This window comes from Aedes aegypti, chromosome 1, assembly GCF_002204515.2.
Source record: "Aedes aegypti strain LVP_AGWG chromosome 1, AaegL5.0 Primary Assembly, whole genome shotgun sequence".
NCBI classification, from domain to species: Eukaryota; Metazoa; Arthropoda; class Insecta; order Diptera; family Culicidae; genus Aedes; species Aedes aegypti.
In genome coordinates this window covers 23,083,902-23,103,642 of record NC_035107.1, presented here as the reverse complement: position 1 = coordinate 23,103,642, position 19,741 = coordinate 23,083,902, and the positions used below count along the sequence as shown (strand labels likewise).

Below are 19,741 nucleotides of genomic sequence, written 5' to 3'. Positions count from 1 at the left end.
CACAGAAGGTCAGAACAGCGAAGGCGATGGCTACGTCAGCACAGCGGACAGTGCAAACCAACCAGCTCCCACGATGGGGGAAGTTAAGGATGTCATTCAACAGCTCAAGAACAACAAGGCCGCTGGTAAGGATGGTATCGGAGATAAAACTCATCAAGATGGACCCAGACAGATTGGCCGCTTGTCTGCATCGGCTGATAGTCAAAATCTGGGAAACGGAACAGTTACCGGAGGAGTTGAAGCAAGGCGTTATATGCCCTACCTACAAAAAGGGCGACAAACTGGAGTGTGAAAATTATCGTGTAATCATTATCCTAAACGCCGCCTACAAAGTGCTATCCCAGATTCTCTTCCGCCGAGTTCGTGGGATGTTATCAAGCAGGTTTCATCAATCTTTTCCGTGCGGCAAATCCTCCAGAAATGCCGTGAGTACCAGGTCCCTACGCACCATTTGTTCATCGATTTCAAGGCGGCATACGACAGTATTGACCGTGTAGATGATGGACGAGAACAGCTTTCCCGGGAAGCTCACAAGATTGATTAGAGCAACGATGGGGGGATGGTGTGCAAAACTGCTTGAAGATTTCGGGCGAACACTCCAGTTCGTTCCAGTCTCGGCTGGGACGATAGACGGGGATACCTTCGAGGTGGTTGACGAGTTCGTCTACCTCGGATCCTTGTTGACGGCTGACAACAACGTTAGTCGGGAAATACAAAGGCGCATCATCAACGGAAGTCGTGCCTTCTATGGGCTCCAGAAGAAACTGCGGTCAAGAAAGATTCACCCCCGCACCAAATGCACGATGTACAAAACGCTCATAAGACCGGTAGTTCTCTATGGGCATGAGACGTGGACTATGCTCGAGGAGAACTTGCAAGCTCTTGGGATTTTCGAACGTCGAGTGCTAAGGACGATCTTCGGCGGCGTACAGGAGAACGGCGTGTAGCGGCGAAGGATGAACCACGAGCTCGCTCTACTCTACGGCGAACCACGTATCGTGAAGGTAGCTGAAGCTGGAATGATACGCTGGACATGGCATGTTGCAAGACTGCCGGACAACAACCCTGTAAAGATGATGTTCGCTACGAATCTGGTCGGAACAAGAAGGCGTGGGGCGCAACGAGCTAGGTGGATAGACCAGGTGCACCAGGACCTGGAGAGCGTGGGCCGCAGTCGAGGATGGAGAGAAGCGGCCATGAACCGAGTGAATTGGCGAATTATTGTTGGCGAGGCTTTATCAAGATAATTGATGTAAAGCCAAATAAGTAAGTAGTATGTGGCCGAATGCTGGATATGCTCACTATTAGACTTTTCGATGTATTTAAGAATGAGCCAATCTATTATACACTGCATGTATATAATAATTTACATGCCTTAGGCTTACACCTTTCAACTGTGTATGATACGATAGATAGGTTTCAATAGATTCAATTGATAATTTTCATTGCTTACCATTCTTATTCACAGCTATTATAAAGTTGAATGAATACACTGCTTACTATGGTATCTAATTCACACTGTTCACCTCGTACAACGGGATAGTCTTCAGCACTGTACTGGTTCGCTGCATCTCTCAAAAGTTGGTGGATGCACTCTGGGACGGTGCATTCTATATGTGCACCTTCAAGGCAGCGATAGTTTCTCCAAACAATCCCCGAGAGATAAGACACTTTTTCTATTTAAATCTTTGTGCGGAACAATCTCACTGTACAAATCTCACCACGAAAACACTGTTGATTCTGGAGATTTGTTATTCAATTTAGATGATTTACACAGCAGCACCTTGTAATGCTATCAGCGGATACACGCTTCATTCACACCCGGAAAAGAAGGTTTCTAACTTATCGCTCCGTTGAGCAAATATTGTCGCAGATAAACACTGAAACCGATATACCATCGAATAACAATCACTGGTCTCAACAGAGATATTACGACAACGCAGTTTGCTCAAATTTGTTTCCTTTTTTGGGGGAAATGCAAATAGTCTCACGTAGAAGACACAACAGTATCAGAAGAAATTGGCTAAGCCACTTTGACAAATATTTTGAATGTTAATCCACACACGAACACATTCGGCTTGATAAACCGAACCTGAGTTGTCTCAATCGCTTGCGCACTTGCTTAATATTAGTGATGCTTGAATGGAAACAAGTATACGCCGAGGCAAGATTGCACACTCAACATGCTATATGGTAAGCGTGGGAATGTTCATACAAATACACACACGAAGCAGACACTCCGTAGCGCAGGGTGATAAAACTGGATCTACCGATCTATCTTTAGCCGTAATTGAGCTGTATAACAAGTACCGAAACTAGCGCGATCCGCGATATCAACTAATTATCACTGAGCTATTTCTAGGACGAGTATCACTTCTAATCAGTAGGCTCAATAGCCGAAAATATCGTTGCCACGACGATCCTTTACTACTAATCTGTTACACGTCTATCATTCGTCGATTCCCGTTCAAGACTGATAGCAGCAACAGCAGTAGGCGCATACAACGACTGACGACGGGGAAACTTCTATAACTAAGTAGGCAGCTCATCGTCACCAACCTACTTCGATATATGGTGGGTTTGATAATGGTGAGAAGACGATGATAGGCGAACGGGAAGAAAGCGACTGCTGCCGGTAAGAGATTCGGCTTGAGGTTCATCTGTTGGGCATTTTGACTAGAATGTCGTAAGGGGCTGTCCATTTATTACGTAAGACATTTTTCGGGGTTCCCCCCATAGTAAGATTTTTTGTATTAAAATTAAAAATAAATTGTATGGCGCGTAAGAAATCTCAGACCCCCCCTCCCCCCTTAAACCCTTACGTAATTAATGGACCGCCCCTAATCGACTATATTGAATATAGTTTAACCCTTTGTTTCCCACAGCTTTGTTCAACAATGTCGTTTCTAAAATAAAGTACTTGAACAATAGTTGTTGCCAAGCAGCTAAATTATTTTAAATCACTATAAACATTTCTAAGTGAAAATCAATACAGTTGACCTCCTGAGAACCATAGTAAAATTCGGTTTTCATGGCTACCTCGATGATCATTTGAAAAGTAGTTGCATTGATTTTATGTTCTATAGCTCCATACCTCCCTAATTTGAAGGTCCCTTCAATATCGAATTATGGAGAGTTGATTGTAGTTAATTGATTGTTTCTCAATAGTTTGACCCTTAGGTCACTTATTTCCTTAGGATATTCAATCTTTAGATCATGTATGTTAGTGTACTAAGGATTGAACTGCGTTCAAGAATTTTGTCGAATGTTATTCTCGATTAAGGGGTCTATTTTGTAAATCGAGCAAATTCATGTGACTCGTCTGTAATCACTGTCGATCAAAGTAAGCAGGCATATTTCAGATGTCACCCGTCGACTGTCATAGTAATGCAGTCACATAGAGTGACAATTATCGAAAAACTCGAGTGACAGAGCCGAGTCGAGCAAATATTTCGGTCGACAGTGACTCCAGTCGAGTCATTTTGATCGGCTCGACTTATAAAATAGGGCCCTAACTACAATGAACTACTTGAACCTAGTTATATCGTTCGTTACCTTAATTGACGACTTCAATGTATAACTCGGTCATACTTTGACACTAAGTAGGTTAGATCCATTGACGAAATTTTACTAGAATGTCTTACTTCCTAAGTAACCCATCAATATTCACCCTATTATCCCCTATCTTCATTTGCATGTGGATGTGCGAGAGCTTATCTCAATTTCCACACTAATTACGGTTGGATGAACATTCTCTCGTTTGCTTGCTTTCTTCTGCAGTGTTTTTACTAGGTAGCTGCCTTGTTGTGTATTGATAAGCATTGGTAAACCTTTCGGCGGTGGACGCGCTCGCAATGAGTTGCATTTCCAACACGTAACACAGAGCTGGTCTCGATGTGTTGCACATCTATGAAACATGTGTTACTAATTAAAAGGGTTTAATCGGGTGGCGTAGTGCTGATAGATGTAAACGGTGATGTTAATACATACATGTGACTATATTATAACACGTAGTTTCAGTGCACTTGCATTTCATTATTACACTGCCGTAGACTGATTAAAATGTAGATGTGTTGAAATAATCTTTGAAACTTTTTATAGTTATGAAAAAAATTGTTTGTATTATTCCTCGACTCGTTTTGACAAAATTGTATGTTACGAATATCTAAGTAGCCACTAGTTCCCGCTATTTATGATGACGTTCATGGCTACAAATCAAAGCTGAAGGTGTCTGGGTTCGATTCCCGCTCGGTTTAGGATCGTAATGAAAATTTCCTTGACTTTCCTGGGCATAGAGTAGCATCGTATCTGTCACACGATATGGGAATACAAAAATGGCAAAGAAAGTTCTCAGTTATTAACTGTGGAAGTGCTCATTGTACACTAAGCTGAAAACCAGGTTCTGCAACAGTGGAAGCGGATTGTCAAGTATAAGACATTTTTTTTAGACTGCACACCGCTGTTCTATCAAACGCCTAACGTATTCCGCAAAGGATCGAGATGTGTAGGGATAAGGACGAAAACATCTCAACAGACGGACATGAGTTTGTTCGAAGAGTGGAAGCAATACTGCGACGAACAGCTGAATGGAAGTAGTAGTATAGTATGGATTGTACGTACTCACTTGATACTTGATGGGCTACAATCCGCTACATTGAATCTACGCCGAATGGATAATACTTCTCCACTGGGCTCGGTCCTGAGCCAATCGCTTCCAGTCGCCTGAACGTTAACAGGGTGTCTACTACCTGGAAAAACCTGGAATTCTCAGGGAATATCGGCTACACTCAGGGAAATTATTTAGAAACAGTAATAGATGGTAGAATATTAGGTTTTTGTGACCAAAAATCTCCTCAACCATAAATTTTGTCGGCTGCGCCGCTAACAAAACGCTAGTTGACATGTTCAGTCCTTTTAACGATTTTTAATTAATCAGTATAAAACATATTCGGACAATGATTCAGAACTTAAGGTTGCCAAATTGGTAAAGGCAAGTACAGTTTCAGTTTTGTGTCGTTCATGAGCAGTTGATAAGTTGAAAACTTAAAAAAAATACAAAATTGTTTTTTCGCCTCTTATACAAAACAAATAAACACCTGGAGCAAAATTCTAGAGGCTCCAGAGAAACCTACAAAACCTATTAAGCGACTATTCCACAAGTTCTTAATGATATTTTTCTCAGATCTTCAGAATGCTTCAGGATTTCTAGTAATTTCTTTTTGAATACTTTCATAAATTTCTTCAGGGATGCTACCTGCGATTTTTCAATGGATGCTTAGAGGAATTTCTTCAGGATTTGGTCCAAAAATTTTAGAGCGCCCTAACGCTTCCACAAAAGATTATTCGTTTCGACACTTTTCCACAAAAACCTACAATAATTCCTAATCCTTTTTTTCATTTATTCCAGGCATTTTCGTAAGGATTTTTCCAAATATTCATCCTCGATTACTTTCAGGAATTGCTCAAAAAATTCTTCTGGCATTATTCGATGATGTCTATTATAAACTAGGATTCTTCAATAAGTTCTTCCAGAAGTTTCTCTTGGTATGTCTCCAGCATATCATCAAAATATTATGGCTGCGGTTCAAACATTTCTTTGATATTTTTTTCTGTAAAATTTCCCAATCTCTATAAATTTTTAAAACTTTATTCAAAGTTCAGGGATTTGGCCCAAATAATTCAATTATTTTCTTCAAAACGTCTTGTAAAACATTATTTGGAGATAATATTTGTTTATATTTTAGGAAGAACTTCATCAAACATTCAGGAGGTCTTTCAGAGATCATCGACGGATTTCGAGGAAGTTGTACTTAGAACTCACATAAAATTACTCCATGATTTTCTTTCGAAATTCAACGCAGATTTTTTATTTTTATTTTTTCCAAAACAATCTAAAAATTTTGCTTGAAATTTGAATAAATGACTAGGAAATATATAAAGATTTCAATGAAAATTCTTCAAAAAGAAAAATGGAGGAATTACTGTTTGAGTTTTTGAAGATACTCTAGACAGAAATGCTGAGGAAGTCCTTGGAAAAATTCCAGATTGAATTAATGAAGGTATAAAACATTTTTTTGAATGAATTATATAGAAAGTTCATGAAAAATTTCAAAACAAACTCCTGAAGAGATCTGAGGAGTAATACGTGAAAGAAATCTATAGTAAATCAAACTGTTACAAGTATAACAAGTATAATTTTATGAGAAATTCCAAAAAGGGCCTTAGAATTATACATACAGTGGTACCTCCATGAGTCGATGTTCCATGACTCGATATCGACTCATGGAACCATACTAGAAACAAAATTTCATGGTTACTATGATGGTCCCTTGAAACAGCTTTCCAAAGGATTGCAGTTCCATGACTCGATATTTCCATGAGTCGATGGTCCCTTCAATATCGACTCATGGAGGTTTCACTGTAGAAAAATGTATGTTCAACGTAACAACCAAACTCTCATCTCGTGCTTCCTGTTAGGAATCTCTTATTATTCATACTATATGTATGGCCTCGTTTTTTTATCTAGAAGTGTCTAAAGTAATTATTTACGATCATACTACCAGCTTTAATTTCCCCAAAGAAAAAAATGGAAAACGCTGCCCAGGAAAATATTGTGGGTACGTCATACATCTGAATCCCATTTTAAGAGAAAGGATATCAGAAAGGCCCTTTCAGATCATTGGATAAACATTCTTGATATTCGTGGTAAACAACAAAAATAACCAAAGTTTTTAATTTTTTATCTAGATAAATTTATTTTCGAAGATACCTTTCATTTGAAAAAAAAAATAGTTTTTATTCATCTTAACTTAACTCTTCGTATGTTTTGCGGAATTTCTTTAACCTGGAAAACTCAGGGAATTTCATTTCTGTTAATGAGTAGATACCCTGGTTCTTCTTCTTCTTTCTGGCGTTACGTCCCAACTGGGACAGAACCTGCTTCTCAGATTAGTGTTCTTATGAGCACTTCCACAGTTATTAACTGAGAGCTTTCTTTGCCGATTGACCATTTTTTTTTGCATTTGTATATCGTGTGGCAGGTAGGATGATACTCTATGCCCTGGGAATCGAGAAAATTTCCTTTACGAAAAGATCCTCGACCAGTGGGATTCGAACCCACGACCCTCAGCATGGTCATGCTGAATAGCTGCGCGTTTACCGCTACGGCTATCTGGGCCCCTCATGTCATTCAACCAGATACCCTGGTTAAATGTCCTTAATACCTCTTCAATTGCAAGGAGCCAACACGAAGCCGACGACCTCGTCGGGGTTTTCTACTGATTAACTGAATATTATTTTTCCTTGTCGTGCTTCCGACATTCGTATCACATGACCAGCCCAAGACAGCCTGTAGTGTTTTATGCGATTGACACTATCCATTTCCACGCCACCAGATGCCATTTTCTTTTTTAACGCCGAGTATTGTTCACAGCAATTTACACCAACTCCAAACGTTTTCCAGTCGACCTTTTTTTAACGTCCAAGATTCATGGCCGTATAGAGCAACCGGAAGGTTTAGTATCTTACACAGCGCGAATTTGGTTTTCGTCTGCAGGCTACGGGACTTAAGCTAGTTACGAAGCCCGCAAAAATACCTATTTGCAGCTGCAACAGATGCACCCCAGTCTATGTCCCTTCTTGTACAGAGGGCAAATGAGGCTCTCCAGCCAGCTAGCAGGCAATTCTTCTTCATCTCATATCCTTAACAGAGTACGGTGCAGGATTTCGTACAGCTGCTCACTACCGTTCTGGAGAAGTTCGGCCAGGAGCTCGTCTTTTCCAGTAGCCTTACAGTTATTTAACTCCTTGATCGCTCTTCTAACCTCATCAAGCGCCGGGGGATCCACAGCTTATCCATCGTTGCTGATGGTTAATCTGTTCTCAGACGCGTTCTCTCCGTTCAACAAATCCTCAAAGTGCTCTTTCCACCTGGCAACCACCATGATTTTGTCTGTCAGCAAGTTACCTTCACGGTCATTGCATATGACGGGAGATGGCGCTGTTTTACGCCGTGCGCCATTGACAGTTTCGTAAAATCTCCGCATATCATTTTGCTCTCTGTTCTGCCGGGTACTAGACACTAACATTCGACTCCTGGCAATATTCTTCTCACCCATCACATTCTGGCACTCCTCATCAAACCAACCATTTCTGGGTCTTCTGAGCAGTACCTCTCGCGCTGCTGTGCTCATCGCACAGATGGATAGACTCCCATAGATTGTTGAGGTTGTCGCCTACTAATGGTCCCTCTTATCCGCTAATCAAGCTTCCGGTGGTACTCGACTTCTACACTTTCTGTAGATAAGCACAGAATAATAATAATAATCGATATGCTCTTGTTTTCGCCACGGTAGACAATCGTGCACGAATTTTACTGACAACGAAATAGTGATTCGAGAGTCGATGTTTGGATCACTGAAAGTCCTCACATCGATGACATCCAAGAAATGCCGGCCGTCCACCAGAACGTGGTCTGATTAGTTGCCAAGCTCGCCATTTGGGTACATCCAGGAGTGCTTTCGGATGTCCTCGCGTGCAAAGTATGTGCTGCATGATGCAAACACATCCTTCGTGTCATCGGCTTATCGTTTGTCGGCGCATAGATGTTGATCAGACTGTAGTTTGAGAATTTGCCCCGTATCCTCAACACGCAGATTTAGCTGTTCTCGTCCATGATTTTGCATAGCTCTACACACGGAGAAAACGGAAAACCCATATTTGAGTATTTTTTAACTCACTTTTGAGTTATTTTTCTCTCCCCATTTCATTCGCTCCTTCTATTGTTGTCAGAGAGCGAAGAGCAAAACAACCCAAAAACCGAACCTTAGTGCGTTACCTCAAATTTGAGTAAGTGGCACAGTACTGGAAGTTGAGTTATTTGATCTGCCGATTGAGTGAAAACAACTTAGCCAGTAAGTATTTTTTCGCATGGCTGTAAATGAAAACAACTTATACCCCATCAACTCAAAATTAGGTTAACGCACGAACCCCCGGAATTGAGTGGAATGAACTCACTTTTGAGTACTTCATTTTCTCCGTGCACGGTCGATACTGACGTATGCCACCTTGAAATCTATTGGGCTTATTCTACGAGTGGCATGAGGTGAGAATTGACGACATCGTATAGTGAGGTGACAATACTCGACTTGAGTGAAGTGACTCTCCATTTGAATTACTCGGCGAGTCACTTCATTCGAGTCAAGAATGGGCAGGGTGGGCAGGTCGCTATACTAAACCTACAATTCTCACCAGTGATGCATTTTGAACTGAACACGAGCCAAAACTGAACGGAGCAAGTTCAAATTTGGGTCGAGAACGTAGTAGACAGTGAACTCCCGAGCCGGAGCCCACTGCTGCTCTCGAACGCCCCGTTCAGATCGCAATGCACTACAATGGTAATCAAAGCATAGATTTAGGTTTTTACCAGCAAAAGATTTCCTGAATCAATAGTGAAACCAATTTAGTTTTAAATAAATATATTATGTCTTGTTTTAAGCATTTACAACACGGTAAGATGTCGTGAATTCTGGCAGAACAATCTGCGTTCAGTTTTTTGCTCACTAGCGTTCAAATTTTTGAACTGAACAATGGAGCAAGCCTACTTGATCAATCCGTTCAACAAATTGAACTGGAACGCGAATTGAATGCGTTCAAATGCATTACTGATTCTCACCTCACGCCAGTCGTAGAATAAGCCCATACGAAAAGGGTATATAAAGCATATATGCTTTGGTACATGGTATTCACGACAGTTTCGAATGATATGCCGTAAGTTAATACCTGGTCCGTTGCCCATCGGCCGTCATCGAAGCCGGCGTAATAACTTCCAATGAACTCGTTTACTACAAGTTAAAGACTACGCATTAAGAATTATGCCTTTCTTGTAGGCAATGTTTATGACCCCCTCCTTACACTTCTCCATTAGATGTTCTGAATTCCAGATTATTAGCCGATGACCAACCTCTCTGAGTTTAGCGCCGATACCATCGTTATCAGCAGCTTTATTGTTTTTGAGTTGATGGAAACCACCCTTAACCTGCCTAGAAGATGCGGCTGGTTGGTTTCCTGACGTTAGGTACCGTCGTGCGGGGTGACATTGGTCCATAAGGGTGACTTTGGGCCAAGATTTTTACATCAAACTACAACCAGAATAATGAAAACAATGTGGCAAGCTTCAAGAATACGTTATAAATAGCCACTGGATGGTCATGGATTTGTTTTTTGCCTCCCGTGCTAGTCAAGAGATGCATCGAAAAAGGGGTCTACCCCGTTTGGCATAATGCCGTATGGCATAATGCCGTTTGGCATACAGTCGTTTGGCATAATAGCTGTTTGGCATAATGCCATTTGGCATAACGGTCGTTTGGCATAATCGCCATTTGACATAACGGTCGTTTGGCATAATTGTGAAAAACATTGAATTTAATCAAATTCCTTCCATTAAGCAAAGGGGTGTGTATAAACTGCTCACGATCGTACATTCCGTTGTCAGTTAGTTATAGGACATACTTCTTATCATCATTTTTTTCAAGGAACCAATATCCAATAAAGCTCTTTTGGATTGCACCATACATGACTTCCGGGGTCATTATGTCCGGGATATTATGGCGCATTTTTAACAAAAATATATCCAACGCCTAAGTTATTCCATGTCATTTGAAAAAAAAAGGAACATGGAATTTTATGACGCACCTTATGGTACGGCATATTACTGTACCACTGCAGTATCTTCCTTTTTCAAATTATGCCAAACGACCATTATGCCAAACGACCATTATGCCAAACGACTATTATGCCAAACGACTGTTATGCCAAACGACTATTATGCCAAACGACTTTGTGCCAAACGACTGTATGCCAAACGGCATTATGCCAAACGGCATTATGCCAAATGGCATTATGCCAAACGGGGTAGACCCTCGAAAAAGGCGGTCAGTCACCCCCTAGGACCAATGCCACCCCGCACGGCGGTACATCACAAGGACGACTTTCAGGTATCAAGTTGAAAAGCCATGTATTGCCCCATGTCGTTGCCTTGGTCTCTGTTGAGTAACGTCGTGGGTACTTGTTTGCAAATTTCCAGACTCTCAGCCACATTCAATTTCGAAGGTGAAAAACGTTTCGCAAACTTTTGATATCCGCCGTCGCAATTGGATGAACAGTTTTCTGAGCTTTTCCTATTTCCGCTAAGTGTTCCTTGAATCTAACATCGAGAGACTGCTTTGTTTGACCAACGTAGACCTTGTTGCAATGAGGACAACTGATTTTGTAAACGCCAGCCTTGTTCAATGTGTTAACCGGATCCTTGGTAAAGCCTAACGAAGTCTTAAGTTGGTTGTCTCTGCTGGAAAACACCAAATCAATTCCGAAATTCCTTAGCTTTGGGTGTAGCTGATTGCTGGTGTATGTCGTATGGGATGGAGATTCTCTTCATGGGTTCGGTGATAGGGGTGAGGGTCGTCAAAGCACTCCGAATATGCTCTTTCCTTCTTGTCGATGATGGCTTTTATCGTGCTTTCTTAGTACCCGCTGATCCTTGCCGTCTCTAATATATATTCCAGTTCCTCAGTCTTTCCGTCTTCGCTGAGAGGTATGAATCTGCATCTTGTGGACCATGTGGCGATTCGATGTGTAAGGGATGACTCGCTGGTTGTTTGTAGGCTTCCTATAGATTTCGAAGTTGTACGATGAACTTTCTTCCCTGGTGATAAGGAGATCCAAAAACGGTAGTTTTCCATCCCTCTCCTCCTCGTGGGTGAACTTGATATCCTTGTGTACGCTGTTGATTGTATCCAACATCCTAGGTAGACCCTTCCACTTGATAACGCTGAAAATGTTGTCGACGTATCTCCATCATTTATCCCAGGGTTTCCCAACCGGTGGTCCGCGGACCCCTAGGGGGCCGTGACGACTTCTCAAGGGGTCCGCGAAGCCATTGAAAATAAGGATCTATTTTTCTCGATTGTTGAATAAATGTAAATAATTGTTTACCTAGTTTTAGTTTTGCCAGAAAAATTTATTCTTGGGTTGAAGATTTTCGATACCGAGTAACCCCTTTGCTTTGACCGCTTTGAATCTAAAAACTTTTCAATTTGACCCCCGCTAATTTTCACATCGTTCTTTTGATTTCATTTGGTTCAAACGTCATTTAGCTCATGGAACGCAGTGAAGTGAATATGAACGTTATGAAATGGGACGCAAAATCAGAACAAAACAGTCAATGAGGTGACCAGAAACACATTTTTTCGTTTTGCGAAGGGTAACTCGGAGTTCAAATTAAAAGTGAACCCCAATGGTTTGCATCAGGTATCGTTCAAATTAGCGGGGGTGATTTTCGCAATGTAATCGTTTTAACAACTCAAATATTTTTAAAAATACTTACAATGTAATTTTGTCAATAAGAGCTTGAAAAATAGATTAAGATAGTTTCTGTAGGAATCCATAGGTATTTTTTGGAATATTTTCGGTTAAATCCTAGGCAGCTTTTCTACCGTCCTAGCGAGCGAGATCTTCGAATAATTCCTCGGGACCCTGCCAATTGTAGACAGGATTGAATAAAAAATGAATAAAAAATCTAACCTTTTTCCACACAAATTATCACGATGTTTAGTGAGATTTTTGACTGATATACGACATAGTGATTTTTGGTACATTTATGCGAAGATTGTGAACAAATATCTGGTTTTTGAGAATTCCTGGCTGAATTTTTGACAATTTTTTCACAATGTCAATAATTGGCTCTAAAGATGCTTATAATCAGGTTGTTTGTTTTTGAGTTTGGCAAGATATTCTCGGATTTCTGATGAATCATTTGAGGGATACCCTGAGAAAATTTTCAATTAGCTACAGGAATATCCTTAACGAATTGTTGGTGAGATATCTGTTGGGATGTTGCCAAGTAGGGAGGAGTATCTTATTTTTAGTGCTTTTGTCAGAGGTTATGCTTAAAGCTACAAACAAAGCTCACATTTTGCAACATCTATTCTTGAAAAGTGCATTTTTCTGCCGAGTTTTAGAGAACTTTACCGAGAAAACCTCCAATGCCAGAGCGAATCATAGAGGTGCCTTATTAATTATTTGCAATTTTGGAGTTTTTTCAAGATCTTTTAGGAACGATATCTTAGCTCAGTTTTAATGGACTTATCCAATCCATCACAGCAGAAATCTTGCATTATCTGTGGTGGATAGCTAGCGTAATTTTAAGCTACAGAATATATGTTAAATCATCCTGAGATCTTCGACAGGCTTCCATAAACATTGATTTTATGAACAGTTCTCTTTGGGGGTCCACGAGGTGTTTGTAGATCCTCAAAGGGGGTCGCAGCTTCAAAAAGGTTGAGAACCACTGATTTAACCGGTAACACCCCTTGTTTCTTTTAATTTTCCTCAAGATTCGTCATGAATGGCTCGCACAAAAACGAGGAAAGGGTTCTTATAGGGGTTCGTTTCGTCTGCTAGTAGAAATTTCCTCGAAATTGAAAGTAGTTCTCATTCATGCACAATCTTGCTAACCTCATGTATGTCCTGACCTTTCCTTTCCATGCTGCATCGGGCCTTTGGGGTAATAACCAGTCCTAGATAAGGTTTAGGGAAACCTTTACTGGAACGCTGGGGAAGAGCAGCTACGTCGAAAGAAACCATCATATCATCATCCTCGGTGTTTCCTGACTCTTAATAGATTCTGGGAGAACTCATGGGTATTTTTAACTGCCCGAGTGGGGAAGGGATTCGGCATACTCTGGAATTCTTTGACTAACCATTTCGGCAGTTTATGGGTGGGGGTTCCGTCTGGCAAAATGATTTCTCGCATTTATTTTCCTGGCTTGTGAATTTTCTGAAGTCCTTTGATTCGTGGGAGATTGCCTTTATCCGCATCGCTGTTCTTTTACGATCCTCGTCTCGTCCTGATGTAAGATTTATTATCATTCTTATTCTTTTTATGGCGCTACGTATCAAATGGAACAGAGCCTGTTTCTCAGCTTACCACTTCCACAGTTATTCATGCTTATTCTGCGAGTCGAGTGAATCGAAACGAGATGCTTACACTTCGAGTGACGACTAACGTTAATCAAATGGTATCGAGTCGAGTTTTGTCACCAAACCCGCCTTGCAGAATAAGCATGTTTAACTGGAAGCATTTTTTGTCAAATGACCAGTTTTGCATTCATCTGGGAAAGCAAATTTTGGGCAGTTGTCGATCAACAAAGTTGGCATGGTCTGCGATACACATGGCTATCGAGCAAATCTATTGTAAGGGCACTTAGATCCAGTGAAGTTAGCACAAAACACAATTTATTGTCACAAGGCCGTTCGGATGCATGGAAATGCCTCGCTCAAGATATGTATACTCATGTATTAATTTGCTCATCATAATACTATAAAGCTTCATCGCAGTGGGTTTCATAGTCCTAAAATAGTGATTTCATCTGGGTCTCAGTCTGATTATTTCTCATCACGGTTAATTCACAAAAAAAAAATATCAACAAAATAACACACGGTTCGCTCAACTTAACGAATAGATCTACTTAGGTTTCTAAACAAAATTGCCCTATTGATACTGATGATGAAGATCCGGTAAATTACTTACTCGCATCCGCTGTCCTTGGCGTTGGCCACGCCAGAAGTCTCCTTGGTCACTCCATTAACCGCCGATTGCGGTTGGGATTCTTCGCCAGTCGCAGAACCGCTTCCGGCACTTACGCTAGACGCATCCTCCTGTTGCTTGCGTGACATAATGTTGGGATGGAAGTTCTTGTAGTAGCACACCATCGAGAGGATTCCGATCGCAAAGGGCGCGATCGGAGCTGCAGCCAGCAGCGGCAAATAAAACGATTCTCGAATGGTGGCATTTTGCACGTAACAGAGGTAGATTACGACACAGACGAGGTTCTCCACCCCGCACAGGCTGTAGTAGATGAGGTAGCGATAAAAGGTCCGTCCCACTCTCGGCAGGATGTAGGTGAAAATGAACACCACCCCCAGGACGAGGGAAAACAGGAAACTGTGCAGCATAGTCGAACTGCAGAACGGCGAACGATCGAAGAAGAATATCCACAGTGTCATGGTGAACGAGTGTGCGAAGCATGCGATCAACATATACTTCGGGAAGATACTGGCCACGGTTGCGATCGCCAGGATTCGCGACATGGTGACGAAGAAGTGCCACAGAATTTGCGAAATCGTCCCCAACCAGGACATGTGTCGTTTGTCCGGCTGGGAAAACCGAATGCACCGATAGTACGAAGCCATACACCACGCGATGCCGGTGATGGCTCCGAAAATGGCCAACAGCTGGGGCCACGTGATGCGATCCTCCCCGGAGAGAACGATCGTCAGCTGGAGGATCTTCTGCGGGGCCGCTTCCAGCAGACACTCGAATATCCGTACTAACGCTACGTCACTGTCCTCCTGGATCATGAACTCGTAGTACTTCTTCTGCGCATCGCGATCGTTTCGAGCCTCGGCGATCTTGCTTTGGATGGCGTACGCCAACGATTGGCAGTACCGGAAGAACAACGGCACAATGATGATGAAGATCAGAATTTCGCAGCATCTTTTGCGTACCTTTTTATGCTCTTTCATGTCCTCCAGGTACCTGAGAGGTGGGAAGGTCAAGTTACTTTAAGCGATGAAGAATAAAGCCCTCAGTACACTGTTTGTCAAGTGTGCAAATTTTTCCGCACGTATAAACCAACATGCAAACATCGGTCTCAACAATGACAAAACATTTGAAGTCTCAAGTGGATATTGAAGTGTTAGTTTATGCGTGTGGAAAAATTTGCACACTTGGCAAAGAGTGTACTGAGGGCTTTAGAGTTTCAACCTACATGTAAACGGTCAGGGTGCTGGTTACGATGCCGGGCACCACTATTCCACAAGTGGTCCAGATGAAGTAGTCCACCTTTCCCTTCCGGTAGTAGTCGTACGCCAGGTTTATGTTGAGCAGGATGCTCACTATTCGGCTCAGGATGGACACCACCGTCCAGACGATGTCCGAGTTGGTAACGGTGAAATTGCGCTCGTCGGTGCGGGTCAGAAAGTCGAGCGGCTGTTTGGCCAGCACACTCAACCGGGAACCATCCGTTTCGGTGTTGGGTGAGCCATTCCCATCACAGTACAAGGACGCTGGTTTTTCCTGCATTCCACTGTTCTGATTGTCCGCTGATGATGTATCGTTAACGAAGGACGGCATCTTTGCCATCATGTCACTTTATTTTCTATATTGTCATGATATATCGAGTCTAGTTTATTGAAAAATTGCCGCGTAGAGAGCGAAATTCTCACAAACGTTCACATCATCACTAGATTTCTTCGAGAGGCCCAAAAGAGATGACAAATTTGATTTGCATTTTTGTTTTGGGTCGTTTGACATCGCCTCGAAGCGTATGTCTGTGATCGCATAAGGGTCGTAAGATAACACTTGAATGCACTTTCTTTGCTATGCAATGAGGAAAAGCAGTGCTCGTTGATTGAATGAATGTTAGTTACATTGAATACCTCTTATTCAAGAGAGTAGAGCGTCAAATTGTGTCCACCTTATAGCAAGGCAAGCGTAAAACGACAGACTTCACTGTTATGTTTCACACACGGGACGGACATGCGATTACATGCGTTGTGTTGATAAATTAATCTTTTTTTCTGTGTGTTAACCCGAAGAAAACTTTTGTGTCTTTGCTTTGCTCTCATCAAACGACTGTTGGTGTACTCACTAATTTAATAGTGAATTTGACTTGGATTGTAGGCTGGTTAAAAGAACACATTCAGCATTTTTGTGATGTATGTAGTGTTACATGGCACTATAGACTGAAGTTCTTCATTTGTTGAGACACGTTCTATTCAGCATCCATCAATTTTGGAATTCTATTTGTTGCAACTTCGCGTGCATCGCACCATACATCCAAACACATTACCGGTACCAACCTTTAGTTGTCATCCTTGCCCACGGTGACGGAGATTCATTGTGTTAGCCATAGAAGTGTCAGATAACGTCAGTCGAGGAAAAAAAAAAACATGCAAGTCAGCTAAGACCAGTCATGTGGAGTTTGTCCATAAAAGAAAGTGCATTTTTTGAGTTAAAATACCTCATAATTACTGCTAAACTAAAACTAGAACTAAATTTAAAAGTCTATCCTAGTTAAAAGTGTGTAAAACAAGTGGATTAAGTGCGTCAGCAAACAAGTAATCAGAAGTTAATTAAATAGTACGGCTTCTAAAATATCTAGGTTAGTTGAAAGTTATCTGTTCAAGAAAACAAATTGAATTAGGGTAGGTGTACCAGTTATGGCCATAGTGGTTCCCTATTTCGCCATACGTGATAATCTGAATGTCTTCACATTTTGAAAAGTTTTGTGTGTTTTACTAGTAAGATATAGGATGTATCTTGATGTTGAAACATTCAAAAAGATTAAAAATGTGTAAGTCATCGAAATTTCACATATGGCCAAATAGGGAACCACTATGGCCATAACTGGAACACTTTCCCTAAATTATCTAAATTTTAATACAGTTTCCTGAGCACCTATAATCTACTGGAACATACTAAGATACTCAAACGAACATAGAACACATTAAAACAGGTAAAAGTTATTGAACTATTGTGAAATTTAACCTAACGTCAAACCTAATTTTAGCTAAATTTTGCTGCCTTCATTATTATTTCTATTGCGAGCAAGCAAGTCACGAGTCAGAGACACTAAACGTAAGTTTTTTCTTAAAAGCTATCATTAAATTACCCTAATCAAGATATAATGAAATGAAACAAAACACACCTACTATGTACAACATAAACTTACTCTACTGTACAACAATTTTCTTTGGTAGGAGTTTTTTAACTTCGTTATCAACAAATATACGTCGTTCAAAAAAATCGGACACCTGTCTCTCGTTCGTTGCAATTGCAACATTTTAAAAAACTCGTTTACCTCGCGATCGGGAAGGCTGCAAAAATGTCAAATCGTCGGGGTAATGTGCCAAGGGTCGATGTGAGTTGTGGTGTATGCAAAGAACCGGATGATAGCCGGATGGTGTGCTGTGATGACTGTGGTGGATGGTTCCACTTTAAGTGCGTGGGCGTCGATGAAGGGATTGAGGAAGTTGACTGGAGCTGTACATCGTGCGAAGCAAGGCGGGCAGCTCAGGGCACTCCGACCCGTTTGACAGTTCCTGCACAGAGTGGAGCTGCCAAGACATCGATCGGCGACCAGGAACAGCAGAACAAACAACTCGCAGCGTTCCAAAAGCGGTTGGAGCAGATGCAGTGTAGTTTCCAGGAGCAACAGCAGTCATATGAGAAACTGCTCGCGCAGAAGGACCAAGAGATGAAGAACGCGGTGAATGACTTGCAACACCAGTTTCAACGCCGACTAGAGCTGAGAGAGGCAGAAATCCGATCCGAACTGTTTGCTCCAATAACTGTGGTTCCTCCTAGTGCAAATTCTACAACGTTAGGAGGCGAAAGCCGTTCTGCGACAGATGTGAGCAAGGTGATCGTGCGGATTGAACAGCAGCTTCAAGAGATGGCAAAGAAGCAGGAACTGGAGACCAAGCGTCTTGAAGGACGATTGAGAGCGATGGAGATTGGCAACAGCGACCAAGCGGGAACACATTCCAGCGATCAAGCGGGGGCAAATTCCAGCGACCTGAACGTTGACGCGCATGCATTTGTTCCGAATCATCATTCTGGCCTTTCATCGATGACTGGTACACACGAGCTTAGCAGAAGTCAGCTTGCTGCGCGACAAGCAGTTGCGAAAGAGCTTCCCATCTTCACCGGCAATCCCGAGGAGTGGCCGCTGTTCATTGCCACCTATGACAGCACTACAAGAATGTGCGGTTTCAGCGACGAAGAGAACCTTCTTCGGCTTCAGCGGAGTCTGAAAGGAAAGGCTCTCGAGGTGGTAAGGAGTAGACTGTTGTACCCAGCTGGGCTTGCAGGAGTGATTGGTACACTACGTACCCTGTTCGGCCGTCCAGAAGTGATTGTCCACTCGCTAGTTAACAAGATTCGGGAGATGCCTGCGCCGAAGACGGAGAAACTTGGAACTCTGATCGATTTTGGTGTAGCGGTCCAGAACATGTGTGCGACAATCGTAGCCTGCGGTTTGAACGAGCATCTGTGCAACGTGGCGCTTCTTCAAGAGCTGGTGGACAGGTTGCCGCCAACTATCAAGCTTGACTGGGCGAAGCATCGGCAAATGCTGCAAGCGGTCACACTATCGGACTTCAGTTCCTGGTTGGGTACGCTTGTGGAGGCAGCATGCGTAGTAACAGTCCCAACGTCCATCATTGCGAATGTGGGCAAGCAGGAAAAGCGTGGTCGGAAGGAGGAATTGCACTTTCATTACGAGGCCAGCTCTAGCCGGACGTCAGCCCCAACAAGTACGCCGAAGATTGAGCAGAAGCAGGCCAGTAAGCAGTGCGTAATTTGCCAAGGAGGCTGCAGTAGCGTGGGATCGTGCAAAGCGTTTCGAGATATGAGTGTTAGTGGGCGGTGGACTACGCTCAAGCACAACAAGCTGTGCCGGAAGTGTCTAGTGAAACATTTTGGAGCTTGTACAGTGAAGCAAGCTTGCGGAAGGAACGGTTGTACGTACATGCATCACGAGCTGCTACATGACGACTCCAGATACCAGCGACAAGAGAGCTCTCAACCGTCGACTTCCCAATCCGCTGTGTAATCGCATACCGAGACGTGTAACACCCACGTGAGCAAAGTCAGCCAAGTTCTTTTCCGATACGTCCC

At 42.3% G+C, this 19,741-nt stretch overlaps 2 protein-coding genes and 1 long non-coding RNA gene across 4 annotated transcripts in view; 1 reads left to right on the top strand and 2 right to left on the bottom strand.

The window, feature by feature from the left end:
- The window catches only part of LOC5574750 (protein halfway), a 29,052-nt gene extending 26,430 nt beyond the window's left edge, over positions 1–2,622 (bottom strand). Inside the window, exons 1-2 of one of the 2 annotated variants that reach the window (XM_021839142.1) lie at positions 2,429–2,621; positions 1,454–1,740 (exon numbers count right to left, since the gene is read on the bottom strand). In XM_021839142.1, coding sequence (XP_021694834.1) covers positions 1,454–1,456 — 3 coding nt within the window. In that variant the 5' untranslated portion in view covers positions 1,457–1,740; positions 2,429–2,621. Of the gene's footprint in view, positions 1–1,453 lie in introns of both variants that reach the window. The other variant, XM_021839143.1, reaches the window with a different exon arrangement.
- An 11,711-nt stretch (positions 2,623–14,333) lies between these two features.
- LOC5577043 (XK-related protein 6) lies at positions 14,334–17,240 on the bottom strand. The gene is made up of 2 exons (XM_021839141.1): positions 15,828–17,240; positions 14,334–15,595 (listed from the first exon to the last, which is right to left on the bottom strand). Exons 1-2 carry the CDS (start codon positions 16,202–16,204, stop codon positions 14,584–14,586), a joined length of 1,389 nt encoding a protein of 462 aa, XP_021694833.1. The 5' UTR covers positions 16,205–17,240; the 3' UTR covers positions 14,334–14,583.
- A 265-nt stretch (positions 17,241–17,505) lies between these two features.
- On the top strand, positions 17,506–17,973 carry LOC110674374. The gene is made up of 3 exons (XR_002498803.1): positions 17,506–17,576; positions 17,631–17,698; positions 17,821–17,973. It is a non-coding gene; the product is annotated as an uncharacterized LOC110674374 (long non-coding RNA).
- The last annotated feature ends 1,768 nt before the right edge of the window (positions 17,974–19,741 follow it).

What these genes read in the sequence shown, in the direction of transcription:
- LOC5577043 (XM_021839141.1), bottom strand. Translation starts at nt 16,204, where the DNA reads ATGATGGCAAAGATGCCGTCCTTCGTTAACGATACATCATCAGCGGAC. An exon ending in AGCACCCTGACCGTTTACAT is followed by an intron (nt 15,596 to 15,827) that starts GTAGGTTGAAAC and finishes CCCACCTCTCAG; the next exon opens with GTACCTGGAGGACATGAAAG.